A 23,631-nucleotide genomic window follows, 5' to 3' on the forward strand; every position below is an offset into this window, starting at 1 on the left:
TGCATAAACAGTGGTGTGGCATGGTTAATTGAACTGTTATGCCATAAACTGAAAGGCTGCCGTTTTGATTCCCTGCTGGGCGCGTGTGCCTGCATTGTGGGTTTGGTCCCTGGTCAGGGCACATATGAGAGGCAACCATGTTTCTCATGTCAATGTTTCCCTCTCTTTCTCCCTTCCTTCTTTTCTCTCTAAAATCAATAAGCATGTCCTCGGGTGAGGATAAAAAGATTAAAAATGTAAGAATAAAGACAATCTATATTTAAAACTATATATAAACAAAATTAACTAGCAAAGGCATTCCTAATATTTCTCTATATTTAATTTTCCACTCAGTTGATGATACTGTTGTTTTTCTGTATCATTTCATTCTCTCTTGTCAAGGATACTGATAATGCAGCATTCTACTCATGCAACGGTGCTACTCTATTGTCTCAAATTTCTTCCAAGTCTCTGTCACCCATTTGTAATTGTTTTTTTATTTAAAAAATTTAATTCAATTTATTTAAATAAAAAACAATGAAATAGTACACACCAATTTCCATCCCCCACCTCTCTTCCCCACTGCCTCTGGCAACCATCAATCTGTTCTCTTGTATCTATGACCTTGTTTTTTGTGTGTGTTTGATTCCACATATAAGAGATATCATGCAGTGTTTGTCTTTCTGTGTTTGAGGTCCATCCATGTTGTCTCAAATTTTTGAAGATTCGATTTATTTATTTTTAGAGAGAAGGGAAGGGAGGGAGAAAGAGAGGAAGAGGAAGAGGAACATTGATGTGCAAGGAAAACATCAGTCAGTCGTCTCTCACATGCCCCCAGCTGAGACCTGGCCTGCAACCCCGGCATGTGCCCTGATTGGAATCAAACTGGTGACCTTTCAGTTCACAGGCCCAGCACTCAAACCACTGAGCCATACCAGCTAGGGTTGTCACAGATTTTTAGGGCTGAATAATATTCCATTGTACTTGTGTACTACATCTTTATCCAATCATCTGTTAATGGACACAGGTTGTTCCTATATCTTGGCTGTTGTAAATAATGCTGCAGTGAAAAGAGGGGTTCATATATCATTTTGAGTTAATGTTTTTGTTTTCTTTGGGTAAATACCCAGAAGTAGAATTGCTAAATCATTTGATAGTTCTATTTTTAACTTTTTTCAGGAACTTCCATACTGTTTCTCATAGTGGCCACACTAATTTACATTCTCACCAACAGTGCACAAGGGCTCCCTTTTCTCCACATCCTCCCTGACACTTATTTCTTGTCTTTTTGATAACAGCTACTCTAACAGGAGTGAGGTAATATCACATTTTGGCTTTGATTTGTATTTCTCTGCTGAATAATGACATTGAGCATCTTTTCATGTGCCTGTTGGCCAATTGTATTTCTTTGGAAAAATGTCTATTTTGATCTTATGCCCATTTTTTTATTGGATTTTCTTTCTTTCTTTCTTTCTTTTTTTTTTTGCTATTGAGTTGTATGAGTTCTTTATACCAGGGATTGGTATAAAGTTGGTTAGAGTGTCATCCCATATGTCAAGGTTGTGAGTTCGATCCCTGGTCAGGGCACATACAAGAATCAATGAATCAACACATAAACAGCATCATACTGTGTATCCTGAAACTCTGATCTTCATGAACTGGTTCTCCAACTTCCTTTGTATTAGGCTGGGTTTGAAAGGACTGATGTGATACTCACTCAGGTATGACCTTGCACAACTATGTACTCTAACAGTGAGGATGATCTTCTGTTGCTCTCTGTGTTCATGTCCTTCTAGGTTGTTTTTAATCCTCTCCCTGGGATTTAAAAAAAAAATATTGGTTTAAGAGAGAGAGGAAGGGAAGGAGGGAGGAAAGAAGGGGGTGGAGAGAGAGAGAGAAACATTGATTGGTGGCCTCCAGTATGCACCCTGACTGGGGATCAAACCTGCAACCTAGGTATGTGCCCTGACCAGGAATTGAACCTGCAAACTTTTGGTGTTTGGGACAGTACTCCAACCAATTGAGCCACTTGACTAGGGCCTTTTAAAAAAGTTATTATTAGTAGAATTTCATTTATTGATTTTAGAGAGAGAGAAGAGAGAAAAGAGAGAAACATCAATTTATTGTTTCACTTTTTATGCATTCATTGGTTGATTCTTGTATGAGCCTTGACTGGGCTCTGCAACCTTGCTCTAACCAATTGAGTTACTTGGAGCTACCTAGTCAGAGCTAGGTTCTGTAGACAATAAACCTTGTTTAATTCACCCGAATGCCTGGTGTTTAGACCAAGAAGTGACCATGGAACAGTTGAAATGGTAATCACATAGTCATCAACAGATTAAAATTTTTAAAATTAACATCAGCATGGTATTTACGTTTACAAATAACATTAAAACAAAAAACAAGATAAACCATACAAAGCAAAGCTTTCTGTAAATACATTTTGGCCTGCAGGGAGTGATCTGTTTCTCCAAAAACTGCAAACAAGTATTTGTGCAATTTTGTTAACACAACACAAAACATACTCTAAGTTCAGTGTTCCTCTACACCTATTTTATTCTTACTGTGGAACACTGTTACAGGAACTTGGAAATATACTCTTATAGAAATGAAGAAAATATAATGCCCTTCTCAGAATTCTATTTCCTCCCAAAACCCACAGTTCAGGTAAAATTGCCTATATGAAACTTCAGCTTGTATGTGTGCAAGTTTCTTCCCTTGTTAAGTTTCAGTGGGCTTAAGGGAAGGAATCTCATTTTATACTTGCTTTACATTATTTACAAGACAGCGAATAAGAACAGTTGACAGTGATGCTTGAGAAACATAAGTTAGTGTAGGCTTCGGTAAGAAACAGATGTGTTCTAATTCTTAGTGGGCACTTTCTGATTACGAGAAGTTGGTGAAATCATTTCCTTTAGGAGAAAATTTAAATCTATTCCACAACTACTTATGCTGTGTCAGTTACAAAGGTCCCAGGGTGTCTGTCATTGTAGGCCATCCGCGCTATAGTCGGAGTTCTCATTGGCTAGTTTGTCTCAGAAACGCACGCCTTTTCCCGCCCCCTTACGTTGCGGTCCCTAGCTGGCCTGTTTACTCCGCCCCGCCCTCCCTGCCCCGCCTTCCTTGCGCATTCGTGCCATTGGTGGGTCTCCTGGCGGCGGTGCGCGTGCGCGCTCGCTCCCAGGACCTGCCGAGAGAGGGAGTGAGCGGGCCGGGGCTGTAGGAAGCTCACCGAACTCCGCCCCGGTGAAAGGGCGGTGGTGACGCTGGGCGGGGCCAAGGTCCGGGGCTGGCGGCTGGGTCGCTGTCGGGCCTGCGAGCTGCCGCGGAGCTGTGCTCTGCTCTGGCTGGGCGGGGCTGGCCGAGCGGAGTCCTCGCGCGCCCGCGCTGAGCTGCCTGCTCCGGCGGCTCCGCTGTTCGCCCGCGGCAACGTTGCCCGGGAGTCTCCAGCATGAACGAACTGAGGCTTAGGGGGGTCCGCGAGCCGGACGCACCGCCGGAGGACAAGGTAGAGGCGGTCTGCGGGTGGCCGCAGACAGGGCAGCGGCGCCTCCCAGAGGTCTGCGTGGGGCACGCGCGAAGGGGTCGTCTAGCTCTTTGACCCTTTGTAGCAGCCGACGGCGGCACCGGGCCTGGACAGCGCGAGGGTCCTTGCCTGCGGTACCTCCGCGGAGTGCTTGTCAGGGGTCAGCAAGTCGGGGTTCCCGGGGACAGGGCTCTGAGGTCCGATTGGGGAGTGGTATCTCGGCGGCGCAGGAAGGAGCGCGTGGGGATGCGCACCGCTACCTGTCTCGCAGGGCTGGTTAAGGGTCACCCTCTAGTTCCCTACCTCCTGAGGCCTTTCTAGATGTGAATACGTCGCGACCCCGCAGAATCTTCTCAGGCAGGGGATTCGACTCTTCTGTGCCCGACTTAGGGCCTCCGCACCCCTCTAAATTTTTTGGCGGGGTGTATCAAGACATGGCCTTGGGGTTTGTCTCGTAGATTTTAATCGCTCCTTGAAAATGAAATCCGTTGGCTCTAAGCAGAAAGGTCTCTTGACTCACGTAGTCCGCAGGTATTGGAAAGTATACTCTAAGTAGATGGGCTTGTTTTCTGCTTTAAGTGTGGGCATTGAAGGGGTAGAGGAGGAGGATAAAAAAGAGGCCATCTTGGAGGGGATGCTGGTTGGGGGGGTCAATGATAACGGGAGTAAACTTCGTTGAAGTGTAAGGTTTGTGTAGGGGAGTTGTGAAGGGTGGAGGGAGAGTGGTTATGATACTGTGGATGTTGAATGACAGCATGAGGGTGGGAACTTCATGGTAGTATTTCGAGCCTCGAGTTAGCAGTGTTTAGGGGGACTGTAGTTGGTAAATTGATTTGGAGTGTTGTGTAGAATGGACTGAGAGCCTGCGTCAGAATGAAAGAGACTGGTTAACTTAGGGGTTGCTAATGGGTGACCTGCTGATGTTTTCTTTGGTCCATGTGTTTTAAAAACAAGATTTCTTCTAACAGTCTGAATTTCTTGCTTATATTGTATCATTGGAAGATCTGCCATTATGTTCCCACCTGATTAACATTTGGCCGGAGCTGAGGAACAGCTGTTCCCATCAATCTCTGTTGCGCATACATAGGCCAAGAGCACCCACCTATGTAGCTTGTATGATTTGATAGCTAGAGGAAAGCGATACTAGAGAAACATCAGGAAGGAAGGAAGTCCGATTTGGTGAAGGGCTGTAAACACAGCAGGAGGGATGTTTTAGGTGAAAGAATGTTTTGGGTTTTAAACAACTCTATTGTTGTTGCTTTTGACAGTGGATCATCCAAGGAGAACTCTTTATATTGATTTTTATAATATATTTTGGAGAAAAGCTTTGCAAGCTTAAGAGTTGCTTGCAAAGACAAGTTACTTAGCAGTCTCTAATCTTCCTATTAAATACGCTGGTTGGGCCTGGAAGAACTCTGTCTTCACCCTGTTGATGAGTATTCAGATGTCTGAAGGCTACAAAGCCCTGTTTGGGGGTGACAGGTCAGACTTATCATTAATGGGACATTGTATGAGAAGAGGGAGAAAAAATAAGGGATGAGAGCTAGCGTGCTGTGTTTTTAAAAAGCTAACTACTTGTAATAATTAGATATACTTACTGGTAAAAATAGAACAAAACCATGCACACAGAAAATCCCCACTAGATTACAAAGTGAGACAAAGCCTTTATCCTCTCCATCCAAAACTTCTTGGACCCATCTCAGAGAAACAGTTCTGGCCAGGGTCACCCCAGTAAATTCAATAAAGTAAAAAACAAAACAGACCCTTCCCAAAACCCTACAAAGATCTCTTAAGAAAAAAAAAAGAGAAGAAAAATGAAAAAGTGCCTGTTGATTCTTAAATACTTTCTCATCCCATGTTTTAGGTAGGGAGGACATGAGGAGCTGTCCAGCTAAAGGTGCCTTAATTTTTTAAAACTGCACTTAAACCACTTATACAATGACAGAATGCCTGGGGGTTGTGAAGTCTGCTAAGTGCTTGTTGCTTCCTGGAACACAGCAGCTACTGTATTCTGTTAAAAGCCTGATGTAGTAGTCTATTAGCCCTGAACAAGCCCCTCACCTCATCACTGTATTTCTGAATTATGCATGGGATTTTAAAATAAAGATACATTTTAAGAACTGTGAAATATTTTACTTACCTTTGGTAAATGTATATTGTAGAGTTTTAAAAAATATTGATTTGTTTTGTAGGTTGAAAACCCTACTTTCATGATTTTGGCTTTGTCAATATTCTTGTTAGAACCTAAGAAAATTAGGAATAACTAAAAAAGTGTCTCTTTAGGGAAATAAATTATGAAATGGAAACTTATCTCTTGGAAGAATTAGGAAACAATATCAGGTCAATTTATTAAAAGAACTGGAGCAAATTTGAAAGATTCTTTAAAATATTACAGTTGCTTAACTGCTGTGGCACAATTGTCTTGTAAATAAGCAGACAATTAGTTTCAAAGTAATCTGGAGAATGTGTTTATTATGAAAGTCAGAGGTATTTTGTTATATTTAGAATCATAGAATGGAATTTTCATAGCCAGTTAGTTGCTAATAAAGGAAATGTTTTCCTCTGGGAACCATGCTAATAATTTTCAAGTCCTGAAGCACAGTATTGTTGCCAAACTAAGAAGCTGGGAATTTAAACTTGGGGAATGATTCTCTTCCTTCTCAACCATGTTTTACAATGTAACTTAGGAATGGAGATGAAGCAGGGGCCAAAAGACTGACATCTCAGAATTTATGATTGGGTTGGCATTTCAGGAGACTTTTGTTTTAGAGGTTAGAGTGAAGGTTTGGAGTTTTCTGCTGTGCTTAGATGCTGGAAAGTTATTTAAATTAGAGCTTTACTCTTTTCAAGGCCTCCCTTCTAGTTGATGAAACCAGTATTAGGAGGGAATAGTGACATCACTTAGAAAGAGGAGTTTAAACTTTAACTGAAGATAGTGGGTTAAAGCAGGGGCTTAAGAGTCAGTTAGGTCCCTCTTGAGCCCGGGTTCTGCATTCTAAGAGCTGTATAACTTTGAGCAAATCACTACACTTGTATAAAAGCCTGTTTTTCCATTTCTAAAATGGGGTAATAAAACAGCATGTGCATCAGAGGATACTTGTGTGGATTAAAAGTATGCATGTTACATAGGTAGGACATGAATAGTTACATTGTAATTACATTCATTGCTTCTGGTTGAAACATAGTTTTATAGAAAAAAACTTTAATATTCACCTTTTGCTTTTGGAAGATGATTAAGTCTTTAAGTTATAAATGTTTGGAGTAGTCTTTTCCTATTTATTACCTTTTAAGGAAAGTGTTATGGACAGAGCTTGGCCTTCTGTGACCTACCTTTTCAGTTCATTTTCTTGCTGAGTTTTTTAGTGCTCAGAATGACAGTCAAGCTTAAGCTATAGAAGAAACATTGCTGTATTCAATCATCTTGCCTTCGTAGTGTTAGCTACAATATATTGTTAGGATAGTGATGAATAATTAGAAATGGTTTTCTGATATACTTTTAAGAGCGAACTGCTAAAATAATTAAATCTTATTTTAAGAGCTATAACTACTTCAGATGTAGGAGAAATTATTTGTTTCAAACTTTTTTTTTCTTCATTGACAAATACTGTGGTATTGAAAAATCAGTGAATCTTAACTGTGGTTCTCAGACTTAAACATAGGGAGAAACAGTGAAAAATTGATTTATCATATAACCCACCATTTTAAGTTTCATTGGGAGGGGGGAGAAAGATCTGCTTGTTGTACTTATTTATGCATTCATTGGCTGATTCTTATGTGCCCTGACCAGGAATTGAACCTGCAACCTTGGCATGTCAAGTCAATTCCCTAATCAACTGAACTACTTGGCTGGGGCTTAAGTTTCTTAATTTTATTGATCAAACAGTGTTAATTTTATTTAAAAAACTCAATTATTCCCCAATTTGTTAGTTAAAATTAGTCTTTTTAGAAAGCTAATTTTGTTTAAAATGTTTTGTGTTTGTACAAATTTGTGATTTTTTTCTTAGAACAGTTTGTCTTTTAAAAATGTTAAGTTACTCTCATGAGATGTTAAAATTAGAAGGGATCCTAGAGGTCATTATTATAGAAGTAGCCCATAGCCCGGAGAGTTTACTTACTCAATGTCACGCAGTTGGTTAGATAAAGAATGGTTAATAGTATGAAGCTTTTCTAATTTTTGTATTTTTTTCTCGTTATGTTGCATAATGCTACTTTCAAGAGTACAGAATTAGTTTGCAGACTTTTAAAGCTGGATGGATTCATAGGAAAAAAAAAGCCCAAATAACACTTGTTTTCCTTATGTGGCTACGAAAATTAAAGAACAGCAAAATAGATCTTTCTAATGTCAAATATATAAAAATAAATTCTTATATACTAAATGTGGAGATTCTGAGATACTTTTTTTCCTTTTGTAGAAACACTTGATTAGGCCCAGTTTTCCAGGTAATTGGATGCCTGGTGACTATGTATTTTGAAGCCCATCCTGAGAGCAGCCACTTGAGTATTATGAGGAAAATGTCCAGAATTTTATGCCAATTTTGACTTCAAATAATCATTCTTTCTCTATTGATTTGAAGAAATCCTTCAACTTGAATGTATCTGGGAAATCTTCGAAATGAAACTTGTCACTAATTTCATAGTGCAAATAATCATCCTTTAAACCATTTTAAAAAGTGTGAGCATCAATATTTCTGATTTGCTCATTCTTCCATCTCTTCTAGGATTCACATAGGTGGAGTGTATTGAACTTGCTAGTGTCCCAGTGGGCATGCGGAGTGGCTCTCCTGCATGTAGCTTCTTAACCTGTTCGTGGGCTGTGACAGCCCTGGCCTTTCTGACTGGCGCTGGAGGCTGCTGGGGGTGAGAAAGCACAGCCTTTCCTGTATCATACTGCCTCTGGTTTGGAAAGGAGACAGAGAGACCCTGACACTTCATTATTAATTTTGCCAGGGTCTTGTAGGAGGAATACTAATTTGTTCCTGGTACTGGGCAGAGTTCTTGCCTTCCAAGCCTTGCCACGTGAGGGTTGCCGGGTTGGGGTGGTGGTACATGCCAGTGAGGGCAGAGCTGGTCCTGGTTAGGCAGCTCACCCTGCCAGTCCCTGATCTTTGTTCTCCTGCTATTTGCTGCAACACTGGGCATGGCATAGGGCCCACTAAGTTGAGTGACCTTTTAAGGAAAGTTAAACTTTATTATGTTGTTTTGAGTAGGCAATATGTGGTTCAGAATTTGATAGACACAAAGGGTGCACTGTGAGCGACTCCTTCCCTCCCACTTAGTTCTCCCCAGAGGCAGCCAGCCCCTTGTTGTTCCAGGATGTGGTCCTTATGAGCAGCTGCTGTCCCTGCAGAAGAACCTGACCTGTCCTTCCAAAATCAGATGTTCTTTTGATTTGTTGACCTTTTTGCTGGATTTCTCCGTGAAGACTGCTGTTTTTGAAAGAGTCCTTGAGCCCTGGGACTTGCTGGTAACAAACACTCTCTGTTCCTGCGTTTCTGGTGTGAGGATATCTGTCATTGACCCTGGATCCCTCAGTGAGTGACTCTCAGAGCCTCATCTCCACATCTGTGTCTTTTAAATTAAAAAAAATTATTTATAGACTAGAGAGAGCAAGGGCAAGAGAGATCTGTTGTTCCACCTATCTATGCATTCAGTGGTTGATTCTTATATGTGCCCTGACTGGCGATTGAACCCACAACCTTCATGCATCCTGATGATGCTCCAGCCAGTTGAGCTATCTGGCCAGGGCCCTACATCTGTGTCTGGCTAGTCCTGTGGTTTTGGTGGTTTGCAGGACATTCTTAGGTGCATGCCCTCAGTCAGTGTAAAACTTACTTTGTCTCAAGTCTGACTTCTCTCATTCCAGACATTGACCCTCCTCCTCCTGTCTCCTTTGCAAGTAGAATCAGATATCAGAGTTGCTGTATCTTGAAATCCATTAGTTCCTGTGTCTCTGCTCCCTCTTCCAGTCCAGGTCACAGGTTTTAATGAGGTGTTATCTTAAAGCCTTATCTGTTGCTCTTGCATATTTCCCATAGCTCAGGAGTTGATGCCTCCAATGTTGTAAACCTTTCTAATTGAACTCCCTCCCTTTATGATTTGTTTTAGCCCCTTCTAGTCCATCTGTGCTTTGTATTTTCTAGCAGCTCTGAAATACCCTATGAATTACAGAGGAAAGAAAAAGAATTGTGGCCCCCTTTTCAGATCTCTTCAACTTGGTCCTTTATAACCTCCTCTCCTAACCAGCCCCTTCCTCTTGCTTTGGTGCCCCTGTGACAAGGATCTTGGCCACTGCTATTTCCAATGCCCCAAATGTGCTCTTTCTTTGTCACCCCTCTCCCTACCTCTACCTATTTAAATCTTACTTTCTCAAAATTCATTTTAGATCTTCCCTGTCTCAGTACTTTATCAAGCTAGTATTTATTGTAGAAATCACAGAAATGTGTATATATGAGTGTGAAATCCAGTCCCATCATTCAGAGAAACAACTGTTATTCAGATATCTCTCCCGTGCACATTGCTGCATGTGGCAGCAGTAGTGGCTACTATGTATGATCTGATAAGTTTGTCTTTTCATGCTGTCAGAAATATTTTCCCAGATTGTTAATGTTCATTAAGTTCTTGGTAAACGCTTTCAGATTTTTTTTTAAATTAGAAAAGATATTCATTGTAGAAGCACCAAAAAGAAATCACCTTAATCCTGCCACTCAGAGATCACTACTGTTAATGTTTTGGTATGTATACTTTTTATATACACTGCACATTCCTGTACTGTATGTACTACTGTTTCATGACCCATTTTTTTTAAGAATATGCCCTAAACATTGTGTTAAGGTCTTTCAAAATTCTAATCCAGCATCATTTTTAATGGCTATATGTCATTTCACTGCTTGGCTGTACCTTACCTTATTGAACCAGTCAGGTATTTAAGTTATTTTTGCCATTGTAAGCAGGCTGCAGAAAATATCCTTGTTAAGAAAAAACAAACAAATAAAAAACAACTGAAAAACTTCCTGCACATGCATGATATCCTTCGATAAGTTCTATGTTTAGAATTATGGACTCAAAAAAAGATATACATTGTTTCAGCTTTTGATACAGATTATGCATTTCCTTTCCTCAGTAAATTTGTAGCCACCATAGCCACCAGAGGGTCTGTTTTTGCATGTGTGTGGTTTCTCCTTCCTCACAAAGGAATACTGAGTATTGACTTGTTTCTTGATCTTAGGCATTGTGGCCTAGTGGTTACCAGCACAGACTTGGAGTTGGACTGCTTGGTTTATAACCTGGCTCCACCACTAAATTGCCTCAGTTTTCTCATTTGAACAATTGGACTTAGAATGGGGTTGTTCTGAGGCATTATCATGCCTTTTCTATAGAAACTTTACTTAGAACAGCAGTTTGCAACCAGTGTGCCACAAGAATTTTTAAAACATGCAGTACCTGACTATTTAGTCAGAGGTACTAACCTCTTTTCTCTTAGATTGTCAGATTTAAAAAATGACAACAGCCAACACAATAATAGCTGTCTAGTGTGAATGAATCAAAATTATAACTTTTTTGGTCAGATCAGCAAAAAAGTATATCTTTTCTGGTGTTCCATAGAATTTTAGTAATTAGTTTATGTGTGTCATGAGATGAAGTTTGAAAATTGCTGCCTTAAATAACCAAATAGTTTATTAGGAAAAGTTTCTCTCTTTAACAATTTTAAGATCACACTTTATTTAAATAACTTACAGAAGAGTGTAGGACTAATGTTTCCAGCAGTATAGTGGAATGACTACCCTAATTAACTCTCCCACTAAAAATAACTAAACAGTGTTTGCTGAATAAAACTATACTACCTTTTTCAATATGTTGATAAGCTGGCAAAAAAAAAGAACTTATAAAAGTCAAAAGCTATATGAGCCCAGGCTGATGTGGCTCAGTGGATTGAGCGCAGGCCTGCAAACCAAAGGGTCACTGGTTCGATTCCCAGTCAGGGCACATGGCTGGGTTTTGGGCCAGGTCCCCAGTGTGGGGTGCAAGAGGCAACCACACACATCGATGTTTTATTCTCTCTCTTCCTCCCTCCCTTCCTCTCTTTCTAAAAATAAATAAATAAAATCTTTAAAAGTATATGAAAACACCCTGGCTGGTATAGCTCAGTGGATTGAGCATGGGCTGTGAACCAAAGCATCGCAGGTTCGATTCCCAGTTAAGGCACATGCCTGGGTTGCAGTCCACAGCCCCAGCAACTGCACATTGATGTTTCTCTCCCTCTCTTTCTTCTTCCCTTCCCCTCTCTGAAAATAAATAAATAAAATAAAATCTTTAAAAATTATGTAAGATGTAAAAAAAAATAAAAATATATAAGACATAAGATATAAATGATTTCTGACCTCATTTGGATCCATTCAGTCAAATTGCTATAAAGAGGAAAATTTTAAATATTGGACAAATTTAGGTACTTAATATAAAGGATTTGATATTTTTTAGGTGTAATAATGGTATAGTGATGTTTAAAAGCCCCTATTTAAAAAACACTAACTATAAAGGAAATAATTGATAAATTGAGCTACATTAAAATTAAGAGCTTTTGCTTCTTGAGCTATTAAGAGTGAAAAGGAAGGCCACAATGAGAAGATATTTATAAAAAATATGTCTGACAACAGGACTCATGTCCAGCATCTATAAAGAATTTCTACAAAATAAATATATAAAAAGATAACTCAGTAGAATAATGGGTACTTCACAATGGTCAGTAAATGTATGAAAATGTTCCCGAAACGATTAGTCATCAGGGAAATGTGAGTTAAAACCCACAATAAGATACCACTACCTACCCACCTGAATAGCTAAAATTAAAAAGACTGAAAATACTAAGGATTGGCCAGTATGTGGAGCAAATGGAACTTTCATATGCTGTTTGTATGAGTATAAATTGATACAAATATTTTAGAAACCTGTTTGGCAATATTTACTAAAGCTAAATGTATACAAACTTTATGATCTAAAAGTTCCATTCCTAGGTGATTACCCAGGATAAATCTGTACATATGTTCAGGCAGCTACTAGAATATTGAAAGCGGTGTTCTTTGTAGTAGCTCCAAACGGCAAACAACCCAAATTGTGAATGATTCTGCTATGGACATGGGTGTACAAATATCTGTTGGAGTATCTGCTTTCAGTTATTTTGGATTTATATCTGTGAGTGGAATTGCTGGATCATTCTGGTAATTCTATGTTGAATTTTTTGAGGGACCTCCACACTTGCATAATCTTGTATTTTAGAAATTTCCCAAGTTTTAGTTTCTAGTAATGGCAAATATCAATAGATAGAACTTACATAAATAACTATTGAGGTACTCAGTAATAAGAGGTCCTGAGATAAAAAAAATCCAAGAACTGTTGATTTAAGGAACTGCATTACTCACCAAGGGAGAGAAGGGTTGAAGAAATCAATGATAATGGGTGTGGACTAGGTGGGTGAAGAGTAGGGTGACACTCTTTTGCTCTTTAGTGGCCCAGTTTGGAGGATACATTGTGTGGTCACCCTAACGATGGGGTCCACATTAGGAATACAGGTGTCTAGTTTCATCAAAATCTAACATTCATTGGTGGATTGTCAGATTCACTCAGTCACCTTCAATTTGGTGATGGTAGAGAGCTTCCTGAACTGGTAAGCTTTCATGGCTCCTCATTGGGTCTGGTGATCATGCACTAAAAGTGTTACATAACCGTCATTTGTCTCCCTGCCAAGTACAGTTGTGGAAGAGGGACAGCATGAGGGGCGGGGGCAGGATACCTCAAATACACCTTCCAGTGTAGACAAGGAAGAATTGGGGAGACACTCAGTGTTGTCTTGGCTCACCTCGCTCCTGACTGCTGTCGACTGTAAACAGAAAGTTGACTAGGTATTCATCAGCAAAAAGGATTTGGTCAGGCGAATTAAAGGATTGCAGTCTGGTACTTGCAGCCATGCTGAGCCATTTGCCAAGTGGTCCAGACAGACCAAGAAGGAAGTTCTTTTAAGGAGGGGGAGGGGTTGTTAAAACCATAGGACTTTTCGTATAGGGCTTTCTTGACCGACACAAGGTAGGGGAGCTCCTCTTACAGGTAGGTCCTCCTGATTCCTGTCTTGGTTAAGGTCTTTGTCATAAATTTTGACACTGGGAATTTGACAGGCCTCTGTGTGCTTAAATGGGGCCTGTTGTCTGACAGACTTCATTTTAGGTTGAGTTGGTGGGGGGCAGAACCTCCTAAACCTCATCCCCCATCCTGTGTGTCGGATCTCAGCTGAGAGCTTCTTTCTCCAGGGTGCCAGAGAGTGGAGGGCTCCCGGTTCCCCTGGAGCCTTCCTCAAGCGTATGCCCTTGGCTGCATTTTCTGTTTTATTTCATTCATCTTACCTCTTCAGTCCACTTTGTCACCCAGAAATTTGCCGAAATCTCATGTCCATGGATGCTCCCTGTCCCCTACTGTTTCCGTGTAAGGCCATGGTTTTAATCCTTACTGTCCTCACTGACATTCGTTTCAGAAGGATATTGAGATCAAAAGGCACGGGCTCTGCCTGCCCTCTTCAACAGGAAGTTTTGAGTTTTGAGAGACTGCACTGATCTTACAACATTAGAAGCAGGGGGTTGCTACACTTCAGTTGTTTTGTGTGTGTAAGGGAATAGATAAAAATGGTTCCTCTTGGCTGATGACACATGTGAATTCTGGGCTTCTGCTGTTGACATTAAGAAGAGCGAAAGTTGAGACCGACCCTGGGAAGTTACTGTGTTTGATTTGAGTGGCCGGTGGTGGAGAAGAGACTGGGAAGGAGAGCAGTGAAAGTCAGGAGAGGGTGGTGTGTTGCCATACCAAAGCCTGAACGTGTAAGTTTCTGAGAAAAAAGAAAAGGTCAGTGTCAAGTACCAGAGAGATGTCACGTAGAATGAGTAGATATGGTTTTATCCTCCCCACATTATTTCTCACAGTGGCCCAAAAATCATTCCATGGAAGATGATGGGATCTTTTATTTTTTTGAACAGTAAACCTTTATACGTACATTTGCCATTCTATGGATTTAGCTAAGTTCTTACATATATTTTTTAGCCTCTATTACCTTACAAAATAGCTAGTACTGTGTATTTTATAACCTGTTTCTTGAAACATTATAGCAAAATCTCAAATACCAAAACGTAGCCACACCCCTGTTTAACTGGAAGTGACTGAAAACCAAAAAAAAAATGATAGTGATTTAAACAGAGTGGAGTATCTCCCCTATGTAACAACAGTCTGGAGGTCGGCAGTCCAACAGCTTCGCAGTGTCAAGGACTTAGGTCTCTTTTATCTCGCTGTTCTACCATCCTGAGTGTGTGACTTCCATCTCTAGGACAGTATGGCTGCTGGAATTCTACCCATCATATTTGTATTTCAGGAAGCAGGGAGAAGGAGGAGAGAAAAAAAAGAGGCCTGCTCCTTTCCTGTAAGGACAGTTTCTAGAAGATGCAGTCACTATTTCTACTTACATCCCATTGGCCAGAACACTGTCAAATGTCCTCTCCTGGCTGCAAGGGAAGCTAGGAAATGTGCCTTCTAGGTGGCCATGTGCTTGGCGAAGCACTGGGGTTCCTGTTACAGTGGAGGAAAAGGAGAATGGGTGTTGGGACAACCAGCTGCCTCTAAGCACTTCCATAGGCCTGAAGGTCCCTGTTAACAATTGGCAGGAGATCTATAAAGCAATGAAAAAGAAAAGCTGGAGGAAGGTGAGGGTGGCGAGTAGAGAAGGCCAGTCATGGTGGGTGAGGGTCTCCTCCGGTGCTGGCAGGTAGCCGACTCACTGACAGTGAGGCAGAAGGTAAAAGGGGATGGTTTTGCATGTTTGACTGGGGGGAAGGAAGGGGTTTGGGGTTCAGCACTGGCAGCTGCCTGTTCCAAAGTCAGAGAACCCTCAAGATACAGGCTTGAGAATCTTTAGGTGTGAAGATCTTTCGACAAACAACTAGTGTGGACAGAATTCCCTGCATCCCATCCCATAGCTGCAAGTATGTGCAGCACCACTTTTATAAAAGAGGAAAAACCAGGCCCTCAGGAGACGGGCTGGCCAGCCAGAGTTCTGATTGCCTTCGGCCAGTTTTTTTCACAGGTTAGACTCTGATGGCGTAAATCATAAATCTCCTGTATTCCCCTTCATTGTAGGTTTATAGTGTGCCATCTTGTTTTGAGTGTGAGGGGTGCTCATGGATGTCCAGGGACCCCCTTCATTGCTGATCTTTGGCTACTTTTAATAGAATCTCCCACTAAAATCCAGTCTGTGCTGTGTTTGGGCCCTTCTCTAATTTGGGGGGAGCAAGGTCCACATGAGCTTTGTTTTTTCACAAGGGTGTCAGCCAAACACCCAGTTTTTCTTGAACAGCTGGCATTTCTGTCCCCTATCTGTTCCACAGAGTTCTCTGTACAGAGATTTTTCAATTTGCACATAGTGAGCTGTTGAAAAGGTGCCACTGGGGAGTAGCTATTTTGAGAACTTTTGACAAAGAGCTATTTCTTCCAGAGATGTCATTCTCCTAGGGATTTTTCTCTAGACAAGTCCCATCTCATTGTTCCAGAGGGCTCCATTGGAGTTCTGGTAGCTGTGGTGGATTATCATATTTCCTAGATCTTAGGAAGAATTATCTCAATTATTGGGTTTGGTGTTTTAACACATGACTCTTAACATTTTCCATTGGTCATAAAATATCCGAAACACCAAAATAAGTCCCCATTTGAAGTTGAGGAAACAAACACTTTTAGTGTCAAGGTTGGTCAAAAAGGGGCTGGAAAACTAGGATGGCGTGAGATTTTTCAGGACCCTTTCTTTCCTTTCAGGAAATTTGGCACAGAATTTCCAGCCTCCATGGACCACTGATCCCTTAGCTTCGTTGAGTTCAGTATAGACGTACTTTGGAGTTACTGTAGATTGTTCCAGAACACCGCAATAAAGCGAGTACTGCAGTAAAGCGAGTCTGATCTTTTTCCTGGTAGAAAGTCTTCCCTTTAATTTGTAAAAAATGCCACATCTGTGAAGTGCAATTAAGTGAAATGCAGTCAAACAAGGTATGCCGGTATAAGGAATGTTGTGGTGGACCCTGACCTTGGGATAGTTCTTCTGGTTGCTTTGAAGAATGTCATGTTGCCCTTTGTATTCATCTGTGTGACTTGACCTGGGCCTTGCTTATTACTTAAACTGCCTGGGCAAGGGTGGATGGAGGGGCTTGCTGCGGGTGGACATTTGAACTGGAGGAGCAGAAATGTGCCTGGTAGGATAGAGAGAGAATGAGCCAGGGATCTCCAGGTGTGTGGGAAGGCCTTAAGGGCCATGCCAGAAAATTTAGGGCACAGGTGGCAAACATAAGGCCCTCAGGCCAAAATTGGCCCTCCACCTTATTTTATCCATCGGGCACCTTGTTTCTACCCTGAGGCAGTGCCAAACTCTCGCTTAACAGTTAAGGAGTAGTTGCTTTTGTACAGTCTTAAAATTACATTCCGTCCTTTGAAGGCAACTGTGAGGCTGATGTGGCCTCCAGTGAAAATAAGTTCGACACCCCTGATTTAGGGGGAAGCCAGTAAAGGTGCCTGTTTTGTTTTATTTTTATATATTTTGGGAGGCAGCTGAAGTTATGCTCGGAGACTGAGTTGTCTTTGTGAGCAATTTATTTAGCACAGGTTTGCTGTGGGAATTGTAATTTCACAAGCCAATAGTATATAGGGTAATATCTCTTAATAAGTAAAATAAAGAAATAATATACTCTGAACAAATGAAAGATTAATCACGCTATTGTTCCAGGTAAGGAGAGGTGAGAGAATTAAAGTCCAAATTTAATATGAAGTGTATCTTTTTATATGAGTTAAAATACACAGGAGCAGCGGGGTCCAGCCTAAAGCTGATTCGGAGCACGCCACCAGGGAGCGGAAATAGATTCTAATGTTGCTGGACGTGCTGATCTCTTCCACAGGGCCAGCTGTGGGGTGTATCACCATGTTCTTCCTTCAGTGCCTCCCCGAGAAAGCAGGGAGCGTGCCCCAAGGCTCTTCAAAGAATTGTTAGGTTAGGAAGAGTCACTTTGCCCAAATCCAAACTCTCAAATGATGCTCACAAACTCCGTATTTTTTAAATATCCCCCTGCCATAGTTGCTTCTCCGTATGTTCTTGTAGATAAGCCCTCAGAGGGGCTGCTGACTGCTTATCAGTGACAGCAGATGTAGAATGATGACATCTGTGCATTCTTTTTTTAAAAGATTTTATTTATTTATTTTTAGATAGGGAAGGGAGAGAGACAGAGACAGACAGAGACAGACAGAGACAGACAGAGACAGACAGAGACAGACAGACAATCAATGTTGTGCGGTTGCTGGGGGCCGTGGCCTGCAACCCAGGCATGTGCCCTGATTGGGAATTGAACCTGCGATGCTTTGGTTCGCAGCCTGAGCTCAATCCACTGAGCTATGCCAGCCAGGGTGACATCTGAGCATTCTTATATCAAAACAATTTTACTTCTAAAACCAACTATCCTTTTTGCCTTTGTCATTGTGATAAACAGGTGGATTAAAACAACGTCACTTAAATCATAACCAAATGGATCTGAAATCTCATCTAACCTATATACAACAGTGTCGGCACAGAGGAGGGCAGGGCTTAGGTATATTCATTTTGTACTTTTTTATTTTTTAAGATTTTATTTTTAGAGAGAGGAAAAGAGAAGGAGAAAGACAGGGAGAGAAACATCAACGTGTGGTTGCCTCCTGCATGTCCTCCACTGGAGACCTGGCCCTCAACCCAGGCATGTGCCCTGACTGGGAATCGAACCAGAGACACTTTGGTTCACAGCCTGCGCTCAATCCACTGAGCCACACCAGCCAGGGCTCCTTTTGTATTTTTTTAAATTATGGAAGCAATATCTGTTTTATGAAAAATAGAGGAGACATGATGGTATCCCTGAGTTTACTATGAGAATATAATTGCTTAGAACATTTTCATCATGTCCCACTATTGTTCATTCTTAAAGGTTTAAAATGGCCGCTTGGTATTCCTTCCTGTCTGTGTTAATAGATCAAGGCAGAATCTTCTATTGGACATATAGGCTGTTTCTTTTTATGAATAATGCTGTAATAAACATCCTCATATAAATTATTTGTTTCTCAAGATACTCACTTAGGGTATTTTCTAGACATGGAGTGACTAGATCAAAGGAGATGTGAATCATTTAAAGGTTTTTCCAAATGACCTTTCAGAAAGGTGGTATTTATCTTCTGTCTGTACCAAATGAATGTACTAGTTTTCTCTAACCTTGGTCCACAGTGAATGTTCTTTTCATCTACTTAGTCAATTTGATGTGAGAAAAATAGTTTCTCATAGCCATTGTATTTTTTATGTCATTGAATGTTGTAAAATTAAAATATAGGTTACTTGTAGCTGGCAAATTCTCTTTCTCTTTTGCTAATATTTCTGTTCACATCTTTCTTATTGATTATTAATGGTTAATGAAGTTGAGAGATCTAAAACTTTGGTATTCTTAAAGGATTTAAAAAAATTATTATCCACCCCAGCTGGTGTGGCTCAGTGGATTGAGTGTGACCTGTGAACCAAAGGGTCACCGGTTCAACTCCCAGTTGGGGCACATGCCTGCTTTGCAGGTCAGGTCCCTGGTGGGGGTTGCGCAAGAAGCAACCACACATTGATGCTTTTCTCCCTCTCCCTCTCTCTAAAAATAAATAAAATCTTTAAAAAATAATTATCCATTTTTCACAGATATGCTGCTGTGATAACCTCTATAGAGAATAGCCTTGGGGCAGGGCTGTGATGTAATTATGATGCCCTACCCTGCAGTGACCAGCTGGCTACTTGTATACATTTCTAGATGAGGGCTTGCTCGATGGTTAGAGGTATTGGCTCCTATTTATAGGTATGAGCAACAAGGCCTAAAATTCAAGTTAGAATTGGAACCTAGGTGAGCTGAATCTGACATCCATGCTTTTTGCCTGAGCTATTCCAGCTCCCTGGCTTCCTGGTCTCTCAGTCATATTTCTTCTTTGGTTTGGCCAAAGAGCCCCTAACACAGGAGGCCCTGTGAGCCTCTCAGAATTAGCCAGCAGGGCCATGGGCGGGGGTGGGGGGGGTGGGGGGGGTGGGCAGCCCTTATCTCACTCGGCATCAGTTTTGGAGAGAGGAGGTGTTGACAGTGGCCACTGAGTTCCTTTAGGCCTGCAAGCTGGAGGCAGGAGCATCAAGGGGCAGGCCCTCCAGGCTGTAGCAAGCAGTGTGAGACCTGCATTGCATGGAGCCCTTATACCCTGAGGTCCAGCTTAGCCCCCAGCACCTGTGTGGGACCCTCTCTATTCCTGCCCCCCATTTCTTCATCTCCTTCCCTTCTCCAGGCTTCTGTGGAAATTGGAAGTCCAAATCCTTGATAAGTGCTGTCTCTTGCTCTCTCCCCAGCATGTGCATTCTCTGGAGTTGGGCTCCTTGTCCTGGATTTCAGTAGCTTCCACACAATTTAGTAAAGTCACGTTGATCTGTCATGGGGGTTCCTGGCAGGGTGGCAAACCTGACTGTCCCAGGGGAACAAAGGAGGCAGAGCTGGAGGCAGAGCTCTCCTGCTGAGGTGGTCATTAACTCCTGGTCACTGTCGGTCTTGGCTGGGAACTTGGCTGTTCCCAGCATGTGAGGTTGTCAGAAGGTTCAGTGGTGTTAAGGCAGCTGTGAAGATTAGCAACCGGCTGGGCAGTGAGAAACAGGCCTCTGGTTGCAGGAGGAATTTGTTGAGCTTACCAACTAGAGTTGAGCAAAAAGAAAATTATCGGCATGTCAGTATTTTTAGTATTGAAATACCATGTTCCATTAACATGATGTGCTTAGTATCAATCCCAGTATTTTGTTGGAAAGTGTTTATGTTAAAAAGACTTTATGAAATTAAAAAGATAGTAATTAAAATTAAGTGGTTCAGATGCAAAAAATTTGGACATACTACAGAATGTCATATAAAAACTTAATTCATATGCCCTGGCCGGGTGCCTCAGTTGGTTGGAGCATCGCCCTGTATACCTAAAACGTGGTTCAATCCCTGGTTGGGGGTGTGTATGGAAGGCACTGTTTCTCTCCTCCACTCCCTCCGTCCCTCCCTCCTCCCTGTCTCTCCCCCTTCCTTTCTCTCTAAAATCAATAAACATATCCTTGGGTGAGGGTTAAGAAAAAACTTAAATTCATAAAAATTTAAATACTAAACATAATAATGACTATTCCTATGTAGGTTAGTAGCTAAAATAACTAAAATGAAAAGTTTTACTCAAAATTAAAACACAAAAATTATTAAATGAACTATAGTTACTAAATTCAAAATTGAACTTACTAAAACTTAAAATGCAATGAATGTTATTTTAAAATACATATCAACAGTGACTTGATTTCAGCGTATTTCTGTTTAACTTCCTTTTTTCTGTCCTGAAACCTAACTCTGAGACCATTGAACTGCAACTCTTTCCTCTTAATCTTTCATCTCCAAGTCCCACCTATTGTTTGATAATGAGGAACTTTTTTTTTTAACAGATTGTAGCCATTTAATTGCTAATATGCTGTGGTTTTTGCCTAAGACAGCATTTCCTGTTTGCCTTTAGTTTCATCACTAGTCTGGAAATTAGTCTCATTACTAGTTTCTTCAGGAGGACGCTTTGTTTACTCCTTGGTTTACTTTCTCTTCCTGAGGGTTGTGAAGAGAGAACAACCCTTCTACAGGAGGAAACCTAGGTATGGGTAAGTCTCAGATAAAAATAGTGTAATGGAGAAGCATGACATTTTGAATGCTTTTGTATCACACAGGGGCTATGTTTTCTGGTTTTAGTTTTTCATCTGTGAAAGGTTAACAATGCCACATCTTCTCCTTATTCCTGCCTCCACCCCCACAACAACCAACATTTGTTTGGTGGCTGAGTTTACAACCTATTTCTCTGCACTGTTTCATGCCTTTCAGGCTCTTTTGGATCTTGATCCACAGGAATAAATACATTTTACATTGTGTCTCAATACAAGGTTGTGTATATGTGGTTGTGTGCCACTTTGAAGCAAAAGTTTCATGAAGCAGCAATTTTACTATCTATGATACATTCACAAGTTTTCTGTTATGTTTGATTCTTATTCTACTTATGTAAACTTTTATTGAAGTGTAATATACATATGGAAATACATCCATATCGTAACTATAAAGCGGGATGACTGTTCATAACATAAGCACATCTCTGCAGCCTGCCCCCGCCCCATCAGACAAAACATTACCAGTCCTGGAAGGCTCCCTAGTGATTTCTTCTAATTAGTTCCTTTCTCAGGGGTAGCCGCCACTAGCCTGACTTCTGGCATCATATTTTATTCTCTTTCTTACCAGTTATGATTTACTGAATTGATTTCAAGAGCCAGTAGGTCTCAACCCACATCTTGAAAAACACAGACTTATTTTACCTCTCCGATACCCTTGAGATGGGATGTGTTTCTGTTTACAGATGAAAATCCAAGGCCCAGATGTGACATGATTTCTTCCAAGATCACACAGCTAGTGTACTTCCCCCTTTCCTCACGCCTGCGATGCTCTTCTCCCTGCGATAGAGTGTCTTGCTTCTTTGGAAAGTCAGTTGTAGCCTTGTGTGTGTGTGTGTGTGTGTGTGTGTGTGTGTGTGTGTGTGTGTAGTTTTCACTCCATCTTGTGTTTACAGGATTGATATTCATTATTAATGTAGCTTTAGTGAATGTAGTGAATTCTAATATTACAGTTAAGTACTGAGAGTGTTTTTGTGACTATGAGCTGTGTACATTTGTTCGTTACTTTGAAGGTTGCGTGTTTTGGAGGCTTTTAATGGCATTCATCCTTTGTCGTCCCCCCCCTGCCCCCAATGAAACCCTACAGGGGCATGGATGGGCTGCAGGTGTGACAAATGGCTTGGACTGCATGTTCCCAGCTCTTCCACTTCCCCCCACTGTGCAGTATAGCGCTTTGCTGACTTCCTTGCCTCTAGAAACCTGTGGATAGGTTTCTTCCCATAGTATGTCTCCTTCTCAGGCTCCAGAACACCTGCCCGCAGGGCAGACGTGCTGAGCTGTCCTGCCATTCTCCAGCCTTTCTGGTTGTGAGGCCATTGCTTCTAGCCAGGACCTCTCCGAGCAAATGCCCTGGAACAGTTGAGGCCATCGTGCCAGTCTACCCCAAGACATCCTTGATTGGGCACTGGGCCTGAGGAAACTCTCAGCTGTAAACTTGTGAACTGTTCTGGCTCTGTCCATTTTTAGCATAGGCCTAATTCTGAGAGCCATGGCCGTCTCAGTTCTCCTCACTTGCTAGTCCTCTGAGTGAGAGACAGCTTGGGAAGGCAGGTATGCTGATGGCCAGTCGCCTGATAGTAAGGGAGGATAAACTCGAGGATTCAAACCTGAGCACCAAAGCACGGGGCCTGTGTTATTGGGGCAGACAGCTTCATTCATTAGCTCCACAGGCCCACGCGGGTGGAAGAGCAACGGAGATTCATCAAGATGGTAAAAGCAAGACAACCGGTCCCAAATGCATCACTTAGGCCAAGCCCCACGTCACCAAACTGAGACTTGACTTAAACAGTGTTTGCTCTCCTGGAAACAGAATCCCAAATGCATCACTTAGGCCAAGCCCCACGTCACCAAACTGAGACTTGACTTAAACAGTGTTTGCTCTCCTGGAAACAGAATCTGAATCTTAAACTAGCCAGCCAGGAATCGCTTCCTCGGCACTAGTTAGGTAATTTGCCTGATAGGCCCTGCCATCCCCTCAAGGAAAGTGCCCTTGAAATAATCCGCCTGCCTGCCTTTTTTTTTTTTTTGCCCAGCCTGACTTCCATGCTCCCTTCCCTTCTACCGTAGAAGTGTCATTTTGTACAGCTCCTCAGAGCTCCTTTCCACCTGCTGAATTAGATATTGCCTACTTCATGAGTCATTGAATAAAGCCAATAAGCTCTTTCAGGTTTACTTGCTTGAATTTTGTGTTTTAACAAAGGAAATACAGGACAGTGTCCTGCTGAATTGTCCTTGTTGCAGAGGTGTACAGTAATCTTTGGGTAGAAGATTTGTTGCCCTAAACATTTAAAAGAAAGCCATTTAAAAAAATTGATGAAGCAGC

At 41.5% G+C, this 23,631-nt stretch overlaps 1 protein-coding gene across 1 annotated transcript in view; it reads left to right on the top strand.

The window, feature by feature from the left end:
- The first annotated feature begins 3,189 nt into the window (after positions 1-3,189).
- The window catches only part of CDS2 (CDP-diacylglycerol synthase 2), a 49,576-nt gene continuing 29,134 nt past the window's right edge, over positions 3,190-23,631 (top strand). The window contains exon 1 of the mRNA XM_045832676.1: positions 3,190-3,487. Coding sequence (XP_045688632.1) covers positions 3,431-3,487 — 57 coding nt within the window. The 5' untranslated portion in view covers positions 3,190-3,430. The remainder of the gene's footprint in view (positions 3,488-23,631) is intronic.

This window comes from Phyllostomus hastatus, unplaced genomic scaffold, assembly GCF_019186645.2.
Source record: "Phyllostomus hastatus isolate PE091 unplaced genomic scaffold, TTU_PhHast_1.1 phas_contig_17, whole genome shotgun sequence".
Classification (NCBI taxonomy): Eukaryota; Metazoa; Chordata; class Mammalia; order Chiroptera; family Phyllostomidae; genus Phyllostomus; species Phyllostomus hastatus.